This window comes from Euprymna scolopes, chromosome 1, assembly GCF_053919585.1.
Source record: "Euprymna scolopes isolate OS-2025 chromosome 1, ASM5391958v1, whole genome shotgun sequence".
Lineage (NCBI taxonomy): Eukaryota > Metazoa > Mollusca > Cephalopoda > Sepiida > Sepiolidae > Euprymna > Euprymna scolopes.
In genome coordinates this window covers 46,820,100-46,832,680 of record NC_136482.1, presented here as the reverse complement: position 1 = coordinate 46,832,680, position 12,581 = coordinate 46,820,100, and the positions used below count along the sequence as shown (strand labels likewise).

Below are 12,581 nucleotides of genomic sequence, written 5' to 3'. Positions count from 1 at the left end.
CAGCAGTGTATTTTGCCGATTACTACCATCGTACTACAAAGAGGGGACAAATCTGTGAAGCTGCGATGTTTGATAGACACGGGCAGTCAAAATTCGTACTTTAGTGGAAGAATTTTGCAGGATCTGGCTTGTGACACAAGATCTGTCTCGGAGGTAAACCTTAAGATTGTGACGTTTCTAGGAAGGAAAACCTGCAATTTTCAGCGACTTACCACACCAGTGGAGTTGACGCCAGGGGTAAAGCGGCAGCTACCTGTCCTTATTGACAAGGAATTAGACATCATTCATACAGTGGAGCATTTGCCGATTGTGGTCAACAACCTTACGAAATTAGATTACACCCTCGATACAGATTTAGGAAGAAATACCAATATAACTTTGGAAGGTTTAATAGGGGTAGACCTGTTACAATTTATGGAACCCCTACAAATGATAAAATGTATGAATGGGAAAGCTTGGCTTTCCCAACGAGGAGTGATACCTTTTGGGGATCCCAGGAATTTCATGTTTCCTCATCAAATTAAAACGATCCAACACAAGGTTCCAGTTTACGGAGAAGTCATGTGAACTGTTAAGTGTCCGACCTTCATTGTTAATAGTGTTCTTGACGTGCGTTCTTCTTATTCGGACCCCTATAAAGAAACTTTTGAGGACAGTTCTGTAGAAAGAGTTCTGGAGTTGATTTACAGTGTGGAGTCTTTGGGGCTATCAGAAAATGACACCTTGTCCGACTATGATGCCCAGAAGGTAGAGGAGTTTATGAGAAATATAGAGTTTAAGGAGGGACGGTACTGGGTGCAGTTACCGTGGCACACTGATACATTAGCTCAGGTGCGCTCTAATCACCAAGTAGCCCTCAAGGTGTTGAAAAGGGTGGTACACACTCTGAAAATGAAGGGCCTCTATGAGGAATATTTAGAGTTTTTTGCCGAACAAGAGGCAGAGGGCATAATAGAACCCTTTCATTGTTCACCTAAACAGTTCCATAAACATGTTTGGATCCCTTATCGACCAGTCTTTAAATCCGAGAGCATAGCAACTACTAAAATGCGAACAGTCTTCAACTGTTCATTGAAGGTCAAGGGAGGAGTATCCTTAAACGAGGCTGCATAGCCAGGGGTAAATTTAACCGGAAACATGTTAAATCTAACTCTACTCTTTCGGACTAATAGATATACATTATTGGGCGACATCAGGAAGGCATTTCTGATGATTAGATTATAAAAGCAGTCTGATAGAAAGAAGTTTTGCTTCTTTCTAAAACGGGATGATCGTCTGGTATGTTACCGTTATACGACCATCATCTTTGGCTTTAACGCAAGCCCTTTTATATTGAACTGCATACTGAAGTATCATGCGTCTAGATTTCCAGTTGATGATTGCACCAAACTGTTGAATTAAATTTTTTATGTTGACAATCTGGTCAGTACGAATAATTCGGAAGGTGTGTTGAGAAAACTATATCATGAAGTAAAGGAACGATTGAAGAAAGGAGGATTTCATCTTCGATCATGTAACACCAATTGCCCAAAGCTACAGGAATTGATGAGGAAGGATGAGACTTTGACAACTCACAGTTGTCCATGGGAAAAGGTACTGGGTTACAGATATGACCAAGAGTCGGACTCCATCAGCCTAGTCCAGCGAACTTGTGACCCCAACTTAGCAACAAAACGTCAGATACTATCAGCCGCATCCAGTGTATTTGCCCCATTGTCTCTGTGTCTCCCAGTCACCATTCAAAGTCGAATATTTGTGGGAGAAATGTGGAAGGCTAATATTGATTGGGATGATCCCATTCCAAAGGAAATGCAGGAAAGGCGGAGATTACTAGCTAGTGATTTGTCTGTGCTTCATTCGTTATCGTTTAAAAGACAGGTACTTGATAGCGATACTGTTGCGGATTTGTACATATTCACAGATGCCTCAAAAAAGGCATATGGGTTTTCTGTATATTCAGTTCAGAGAGGTATATCTTCTCTGATTTTTGCTAAAGCAAATGTGGCACCATTAAAAGCTAAAACCTTGCCAACGCTGGAACTATTAGCAGCTTTTTTGGCAATTAAATGTCTTAGTAATATATTGAGAGCCTACCAAGGAACGGAATTTGGAAGTTTGTATTTGGCTGTAGATGCCCAAATTGTACTCACTTGGCTGATGTCCAAGCAGACGAGCCATGAAAACATTATCACGAAGAATCGCCTCAATGATGACACAGATGGAAGAAGCGATACTTGCAAATTACAACCTTGCTATCAGGTATAAATATGTGCCTTCCAATCAGAACTCTGCGGACCTAATGACTAGGGGACTGACAGCAGCTAAATTTCTCTTTTTAGAGTGCGGGACCAAACTGGTTGTCTGGTGGAACTGTCTGTTGGCCTGATAGTACTTTGGATTGTCTTAGTGCTGACAACCAGCAAATAGTTCGTACGAACCTGTTGTACACTTGTAATGAGAACTGGTCTCAGCCTATAATCGCCTTTGACGGATTTTCGTGTTTTAACAAACTTCTACGTGTGGTCTCCAGAGTCTTCGAATTTGTATCCAAAGCAAGAGGCAAGGAACTGGACTATAAACAGGCTGCTGCTGACTACTTGTTCATGACAATGCAACAACAGGCATTTCCCCTTGAATTGAAGTTCTTACATGCACCTCATGATAAACCCATTCCGAACCTTGTGAGTCAGTTAAACCTATTTCTGGACAAGTCTGGTGTCGTCCGCTCCAGAGGCAGGATCAAAAATAATTTTACTCTACAATATGAGGTTTTAAACCCTGTATTGCTCGGGACTAATCTAATTGTGAAGGATCAGCATGAGAGGGTTAAACACTTGGGTGTGCCGGCTACACTTAGTAGAATCAGGATGTCAGGATTTTGGATACCTCAAGGCAGACAGGCTGTGAAGGGAATATTGAAGGACTGCTTTATGTGTCAAAAATCAACTCGATACATTTTCCGTACCCTAAGATGACAGACCTGCCTAAACATAGAGTAAATCTGGTAAGGCCATTCTTACATACAGGGATAGATTACACGGGACACCTGTGGGTTCAAAACCAAAATGTTCAATCTAAGGTTTACATTCTCATATTTACGTGCTTGGAAATCAGAGCGGCGCATTTAGAACTGGTTGAGGACATGACAGTGCACACATTTATACTGGCCTTCATCAGGTTTTCACACATGTGGGGCTTGCCTTCTCACATATATAGTGACAATGCAAAGTCATTTCTTGCTGGAGTTAGTTTACTAAATCAGGCGCTAACTTTTTCCGAATTTGATGATACATTTGGGTAGTATAATATAAAGCATGTTAACATCCCTCTTCATTCGGCTTGGTATGGAGGAGTTTGGGAACGCATGATTAAAACATTAAAGGAATGCCTCTATAAAACTGTTGGAAGGTCTATTTACAGTCAATCTGAGCTGTGGAATGCCATTTCAGATGTCAAACAGGCACTAAATAATAGACCGCTAACCTATGTGAGTTCGAATGACTCTGGACTGGAGGTAATTACGCCCAATCACTTCCTGCGCCCAGATCACAACCCTGGACTTCTTCTTAGAATGAAGATTCAATCAATTAATGAAGGGGACATGCCGTCCAGACAGATATTGTTGGAATATTTGAAGAACCGGGAAAAGTTGCTCAAGGAGTTTAAACGGATATGGAACGAGGGTTACTAACTCTCTCTTCGAGAACGTAAACAAGATAGTTATCCAACTATATCTAATAAGGTACGACCTGGAGATATTGTGACGATAAACTTCTGGGCATTGGGGAGAGTAGAAGAATTATTTCCAGGAGACGATGGTATGGTAAGATCGGCTCAGATACGACGGGGTGATATTCTCTTAAACATCTATATCCGCTAGAACTACATGCGGAATATGAACCACAAGAGAATGGCCTGGAACCTTGTTATGATGACTGGGAGTCCATAGAAGGAATTTCTTAGTCAGAAACCAGTGTTGAGGAACCCACTTTAGTACAGGAGAGTGAGCAGGTTTGGATTTCTCCCGGATGTAATAAACCTGATGACGGATCGACCATGATCTGCTGTGATCAATGTGATAACTGGTTCCATTTTAGATGCGTTGGGGTCAGTGCAGCTCCGCCAGATGAAAAGGATTGGGTTTGTCAGCACTGCTCTGGGGATCAAGAATGAGGAATATGTATATTGAGAAGGCTTTACAAAATCAATAACAATTGATTTTGTTTTCTGTTGAGTGGGAGGGTGTTGAGAAATCTTGAAGCACTTACCTGCGACTCTCAGGAAGAGTGGCAGCAAAAACCTTTTGTGTGGGTGATGACTCTTTTTATATTGGTAGTTGTTACGTGTAACTTATTTGATAGGCTAACTGGATTATAAGAGGGTTGGAGTGAACTGCATTTTGGTTGTGATTTCAGTTTGGGATTGGAGTTGAAGGAAATTGAATCGTTACCCTTATTACCAGACCGACAAGGTTCTACAATTTTTTACCTAGTCACAGGTCGCAACAAACCATTGTTGCAAAATCCTTGTTAACCTCTACCTTCATTAAAGAAAGTGTCCACAATTCATAGTGTTTTGAATTCCAACCTTTAACACTTATTGCTTGTTTATCTATAGGTATGATAAAGCTCATCTTTTTAATATGATGTAGTATCATTTGAGATATCATTTTATAATGCGTTGCAGACATAAAAAGAGCAAAAATGCCCATGATGTACATTCCATTTTTAATATCGTATTTACAATGTAACATTATTAACATTTGAAAAGTTGTAATGTAGAAAGCGATTGTTGAAATTATTCGATTACCTCTACGAAAAATGTTCGAAAATTGAATTGAAATCCTACTTGTAAGGCTTTATGAAAAAGTACAATCACCCAAGTTCTCCCATTAAGGCTTGAAAACCAGGTTTATACCTAATGATCTTGGTAACGACCATATAGTGATCTACCAGTAGGCGGAAAAAAATTTCCTAGTTGTATTACTTTTCTGCTCATCCTGTGTACGCCAGCATTTTCCCCACATCATGTCTCCCATTGAGTCTAGTACACTCTGTCAAAGTAATGATGGCATATAACACATTCATAAATATATAAAAGTTTCCAAACAACAGAAAATGGAATATAATCAGTAATAACTTACTAACTATCACAATTTTATTCACATTCAAAAATACCGGTTGATCAAAAGTTATAAGAGTGACCAAGTGTTTTAACGACAGACTCTATAATGAATTCAGGATGAGCAAAATACAGGTATTATCCTCTTGGTGTATGCCTATCATTGGAAGTAAATATACCAAATATATTCGCGGATATTAGCACTTCTAATGCAGCAAGCGCACAATGATTTGTCAAATAGGCGAAATTTTTCGAAGCGAAAAACATTTCACAGACAATATTCAGATGTGTATAGGATTGACAGAATACCAAAGTTGTACTTGAGAACCTTTGAAAAGCGATGATCTATTAATTCAATCTTCGTTATTTCAGCAAAATTCAAAGTCAGCCGTTTTTGTTGTGGTATAGCATGACTGCCTTGCTCCCCTTGTTTGTAGGCTGCGACCATTTTTATACAATGGAATGTGCCCTTTCCGTCCAGCGTTATAATGTTATGATCTTTGTTTTCTTCTCCATATAACAGACTGATATATATATATATATATATATATATATATATATATATATATATATATATATTATATATCTATATATATATATATATATATTATATATATATATATATATATATATATATATATATATATATATATATATATATATATATAACATCTCATCGTCATATACATGAGTGACACATATTTGGTCATCTGGATAGGTAAAGCAAATACCATGGCTTAAATATTATCAATCAGACATCGTGATCTATATGAGCGATGCCCTTACAACCGGCCCCTAAAATGTAATAGCGGAATAACAGCATTTCGATGCACTGCTCGTTAGAATCCAACAACTATTGCGGACGTGTTCTTCTCTAACAAACAGATGTAGATTAATAATCGTAAAATTGCTTCGATAATATGTAATGTGTCAGTTTGAAGGTTGTTTGATACGTATCCTTCATTGATGCAGCTGTTATCTTGATATTTTTGTTCATGAGTTTTGCCGCCGTTTGGGGAATTGCTTTTTTCTGCACTTCGTCATTTCCCTTTCTATATTAATTATAGTATTTACGAAGTAAGTCACAGTTTTCCGCCTAAATCTCATGAGGTTTAGGCGACACTACGGCCTACTATAACAGAAATAATGGTTTAATATAAATTTAAACGTTTTGTTTGACGCATTGACGTGGATAAACCGATGATTTACAACAACGGAAGTATTCTCTAAATTTAGTAAAATTCTGAAATTTCTGTATAACAATTGATGGTTTATATTATTTGATTGTCGATGTCTATTCTGCTATCTTCATGGACGTTGGTTATTGTTTAAAAAGCAAATAGAATCCTTACTGGTTCCATAGATATTTTCGCACCCTTTGGGCCAGTGTCGTCTTCATTGTTCTAGTTTCGAACATGTGAAAAGAATTGGTGCATAAAGGGGAGGCAACTGTATTAAAATCGATAGGGAATTATCGATATCTATTTAAGGATGTACAACATTCGTAATATAGCTGATGTTGAAGTATTTCTCCTAACAAACACCCCGGATATCTAAACACTAAGCGAGACTAACCTACACTCCTCTATTCCCTCTAACTACTTTAACATGCCCGGCAATATCCCACTACACCCTAAGGACTGACATACAGATGCACGGACTAGGAGTGCTACATTCGTAACAACCTCCCCCTGTCTAGAGAAAGAAACCTAGAAACGGATGATCAAGCCTTTATGTGCTTGAGACTAAACATACAATATAACATTAGCTACTTTTATTTTCTCGACCGCTCTCCCACGACCCAGGACTGCACCATAATAAACAAAGTCTCTGGCAGCATAGGCACATCACTCTCCCTCGACACTAGGCGCAAATGCATTCATTTTGTGAATTTAATGTTCACCACAACAACGGGCTTGGAATCTCTACTCACACAGATGCAGCGGGCAGCTCAACACATAACTTCGTTATGTCTCACTCCCTATCAGAAATGGTTACGTTTCCAACCGGTCTCCCTGACCATCAGGAACAACACGCATCACTCCTAGATCTGTTTCTGAAATCAGTTCCAGAGAATGTATAACAAATGTTGACAGCGCACTCGGGAACGCTGATCATGCAGTGATAATGGTAGAAATCGCCCGAAACTCTAGACCCAAAACTGAAGAGCCAGTGCTCAAAACAACGAGATATTATAAAAAGGCTGACTGAGAAGCAATCAGAGATCTTATCAGAGATGCCCCATGGGGAAATATTTTTTCTTTGCCTGTTGAACAGTGCGCAAATAAGACCACTGAATGGTTGAAAACCGCAATTGAGGCACATGTTCCCATGCGGAAAATTCATAGCAAGCCCCACTCTCCCCAATGTTTTACTCTACTTGCGCAACTGCCATTGCTCAAAGGCAGCATGCATACGGCAAATTTAACCGACATAAGCCCAGTTCAAACAAACAGGAGTATATAGAAGCTAGAAGTAACGCTAAGAAAGAAACAGCGACAGCTAAGAAAGAATGTACTATAATCACTAAAAAACGCATCGAAGCACAAAAATTAGGAAATCGTGACTTTTGGAAAAGCTACAACAGTGTAGTAAATAATGGGCAATCAACAATTCCCCCACTAACCAACAATCACGAGGTTGTTTGCTCAGATACCGATAAGGCTAATATGCTTGCCAGCCGGTTTGCCTCAAACTCCACACTGGACCCTCCCAACCAACCCTGCCTGACTTTTATTCGCGGACAAACTTCACGTTAGACGATCTAAAGCTCACTCCTGCTCAGGTGCATAATATCATAAAAAACCTGGACACTTCAAAAGCATATGGACCTGATCTCATCCCAGATGTGCTTTTAAAAGATTGTTCAGCCGAAGAAGATCCAGTTCTCTCCAAACTCTACAACAAATGCCTTAATGAATCATGCTTTCCGTGTTGTTGGAAAACTGCTTCTGTGGTACCAGTATTCAAGAATTCTGGCGAAAGAAGCGCCCCATCAAATTATTGCCCCATTAGCTACCTCCCACTTTTCGCTAAATATTTGATACCATAATTAACCATGCTCTAGCCCGGCACCTTACAGATGCTAAACTTCTGACTAACAAAAAAATATGGATTTAGAGAAGCCCGTTCCACAGCAGACATCCTCATTGTAATCTCTGAACGCATATACCATTAACTGGACAAAACGGGGGAGGGCAGAGTGGTAGATGTAAATATACCTAAGGCTTTTGACAGGGTATGACCCAAGGGTATCCTCAGGAGAATTTACCATACCGTATCACTGATAGAATACTTAACATAATGAAATCCTTCTTAGATAAGAGAAAAATCCAGGTTGTCCTCGACAGTCGTACATCTAAACAATATGATATAAATCCGGAACTGCCTCAGGGGTCTATCCTTGGACCTCTATTGTTACTAATATTGATTAATGACCTCCCCGACAAAACTGACCTGAGATGGGTGCATATGCTGATGACACCACACTCTATAACAGGCATGACAGGAAAACAAATGAACACATATCTAAAGAAATAACCAAAAACACTAGAGGATGACCTCCAATCTGTAGTGGAATGGGGACAAAAATGGATTGTCACATTCAATGCTGCCAAGACTAAACTGGTTTCCTACAATAATTACGAGAAACCTTCTCTGTCAGTAATAGCAATGGTCAACGACTCCTTATCTGGGAGTACATTTTTCAAACTCCTTGGTCGAACATTCACAGGAGACATGAGCTGGAGCAAGTACATTGAAAAAATTGGCAGGGACGCTGCGAAGAAGGTAGGCCTTCTCTACCGTGCTAGAAAACTACTGACGCCTGAAAGTATCCTGTACCTCTATATAGCCACCATACACCCATGTATGGAGTATTGCTGTCATATTTGGGCTAGTGCATCTGCTGCTAGTCTCCCGCTTCTAGACAAGGTTCAAAGAGAGTCGCTAATCTGAGAGGCCCTGAACTGGCATCTTAGCTTCAGCCTCTGTCCCACCGACTAAACCGTTCATCCCTCTGCATGTTCTACAAGTATTTTAATGGTGAATGCTCTGCCGAACTGCAGACACTTGTGTTCCCATGACGTAGGCACCCTCGACAAACTCGACAGGGAGCTAAATCCCACCTCCACATAGTAGAGATCCCTAGATGGAAAATATTTTTCTACTCCAGTAGTTTCTTCACCAGATCCGCTAGACTCCTTCTTCCTCAACTGTACTGACATGCAGAAGTTCAAGTGTAACGTGAAACATAATCATGCTGCCCAAATCCCAGCATAGTGCCCCCGGTAGTTGCTGCCCCTGATAGCAGCCCCCTACAACAAAGTGGCAATGTGCCTTGGTTGGAGTGAAAATGTAAAAAAAAGATGTTATAATAACAGATTCCCAAAACTAGAGCAATAGTCAGTAAGCAATGCCCGAAAACTTTCCACATTGTGCATGCTATCCATAAAGAGCCTGTCCGAAACAAATAAATAACATGCAGTCCAGGTGAGATCAGAACGATATTAAAGAATTGTTCGGCTCTCAAAAAGCGTCTCCTGCGTCTCACTGACTGAATGTCTCATGACAAAAATCTGTGTATGAGACATATCAAGCAAATGCGGAAAACTATATAAAGCTGATGCTGGCCATATCTTAAAGGTAAGGCAAGAAGAACATGGAAAGAGTTTGAGAAATCATGTGGAAAGAAAATGGAACACACTTTCCTTTTCGAACGAGGTCGAAATGATTAACACGGGGGTAAGGTAGAAAATCAGGCGACTCAAGAGGCTACACATATATTAAGAAAATTGTAAAGAGATTCATTCTAAATTCTAATAAAAATTAGGAGCCTTTAGTTAGAGAAAAATAAATATTGTACATCCTTAAAAATTGGCGATGGAAAGGAAATCACCTACTATCGATTTTATTAGAGCTGTTTACACTTTATCAAACAATTAAGTTTACTGTTTAGAAACTATTGAGTGCTAAAAGTTCTAGAAATCTATATACCTTTCTCTTTTTTCCCAAACAACAACCGACATTGCTGAAATATGCCGAAGCACAATCCGACCGAACCAATGATGAGAACAATACATCCGATATACACATGTAAAAAAGCCCGGTATTGGAAGCTGGTCCACAGTATTTTCTTTTAAAGACTCAGAAGCACTAATGAAATCCTCTACCTTTCGCTCTCCGTTGTGCTTCAACTTTTTCATCGTTTGATGAATTTAGCTGACATGGATTGTCTTAAAATATTCTACATTTAAAGGAAGTTCCTTCTACATTACTGATGGTTAGCACAATCTGTTGTGTGAATATCACCAGGAAAATACCTTATCTGACATTGAACATCAATGGTCCACTCATCCGCTCTAGTTTTTCCATTGACCAATATGGTTTGAAAAAAATGACTCTGTCCTCGCATAAAAATAGTAATATCACTTTTTAAAAAATCTTTTTTTCTGCGTAACAATCCCAATCAATGAGAAATATTTACTCTGGTAATTTGGTCCCAAAACATCAAATTAAAATCAAAGGAGGCATCAAGAATACTACTACAAATCACTACTAAAAGTTAGCAAGAAGAGAAAACTATTTTCAATTGAAATACACAAGTGTATTTCCGAGCACAATGGAAAGTCACATTAAGAAGTAAAATGCACTTACAGAGATTATATCGTGATATTTGGATCTCCACACAAGAAGATAATTTTATCTTCACCTAATAGTGAAAATAGAAGCTTCAGTTAGCCCCTAAAATGTTATTGAAAGCACACAAAATTCATAACACCCACTTTAAGATAAATAATTTCTTATTGGCACTAAAACCAAAATAAACTAAGGATGTCTCCAGAGCGCTAATTAACCATTAAAACAAATTTGCCCTTTCAAAGAAACTATTATTAAGTAATGGATGAAAAAAAATAAGGAGAGAACAACTGGAATCAAATTAAAGAACGTCTGCAGTGCATTAGTAAAATAATTTTAAAATACATTACTTTTTTTGTTTAAATATATTATTACTTAATGATATTATGCTACACTAAAAGTGTTTTTGGTTTACATGGACAGAACATTACACAGGTAAGCTATTTAATTACGTAAAAATACAACAATTTGAAAAGCGTACGTGATTTCTATTATATTATAATTTCTATTGATTCTATGTAATGATTTCTATTATATTATAATTTCTATTATTATTATAATGAGTTTTGTCGCAAGTAATATGTACATTAGTTTGTATTTTCGAATGAGTAGAATTTTGTACATTACCTGTTTTATTATTTAAAATAATTATGTCGCGATTAAATTTAGTTGGTTTTGTTCTATGGAATAAATTTCAGGAGTAGGTTTGTTTATATCAAAGCAAAACTACTCGATAATGTTTGTGAGTGTTTGTTGTACGATATTTTCCTTCCGTCCTGGGTAAAATTATGCTTTTTCATAAGGGTAGCTTATTCTTTACTTAAATAATAAATCTAATCAATGATTCTATTTTTCTGTCACGCGTAAGTTTTATTTTCGTATCGATAGACATCTCTATAAATATTTTTTATATGTGGGGAAAATAGAAACAAATATATATATATATATATATATATATATATATATATATATATATATATATATATATATATATATATATACCTATGAAGCGCCCACGGGCCTGCCTGTCATACACGTTAGGCAGTAAAAAGAGAAACCAAAATCGCGTCTGCGATATTTAACAGAAACGATCTCATGTGGTCTCTCGAGGTCACGCGAGATCCACGTGGGTTTATGTAATATAGAAGCAGGTCGCGTGGAGAAGTAGGGGAGTTTCCCTGTACAGACGGTAAACAGATCACGTTACAAGACGGTTACTCAGCGCCTTGCAACGAGTGATGAAAGTTTCATTTCTACAACTTCTTGTTTAAAAAAAAAACTTAATGATTCTAAGTGATTTTCTCTTTAGGACTTGTATTTCTGTTACGATAAAGTTTTTTTTTTCTTTTTAATATGTACAATATTATAAAATAACTGTATTTCTTATTAAAATTAACTTATCTTTGTTTATTGTGAGAATAATGCAGTGTACATTTCATTTAAACACGTAAATGTTCGAGTATATTGTAAGGTTGCAGTATAAGTCATTTAGAGCTGCTTTAAATCTTTACCGCTCAATAATTTTTAGCCCACATTTCAAACAATTACTACATTTTATAGATCAACTTCGCAGTTATATTGTGAAAAAAAAGTCTGAATTTTCGTTGAATAAAACAAAAGTTATGATACATTTTCTGGTGCTAAAATTCATAAAAATATGTAAGGAATTGAGCGACGGTTGCTATGACTGGTTTTCATAGATACCGCAGAGATTCACCGCCTAGTGTTTTTACTAATTCGAAAAGAGAATTAGCGAATGAGAATAAAATCATGAAAAGTAGATGATTGGGGGATTTTATTGAAAGCACACGAGTGCCGTACAT

At 37.8% G+C, this 12,581-nt stretch overlaps 1 protein-coding gene across 1 annotated transcript; it reads left to right on the top strand.

Moving 5' to 3' along the window:
- The first annotated feature begins 1,545 nt into the window (after positions 1-1,545).
- Positions 1,546-2,265, top strand: LOC145280172 (uncharacterized). The gene has a single exon (XM_080131936.1). It carries the CDS (start codon positions 1,546-1,548, stop codon positions 2,263-2,265), a length of 720 nt encoding a protein of 239 aa, XP_079988062.1.
- Positions 2,266-12,581: the final 10,316 nt, after the last annotated feature.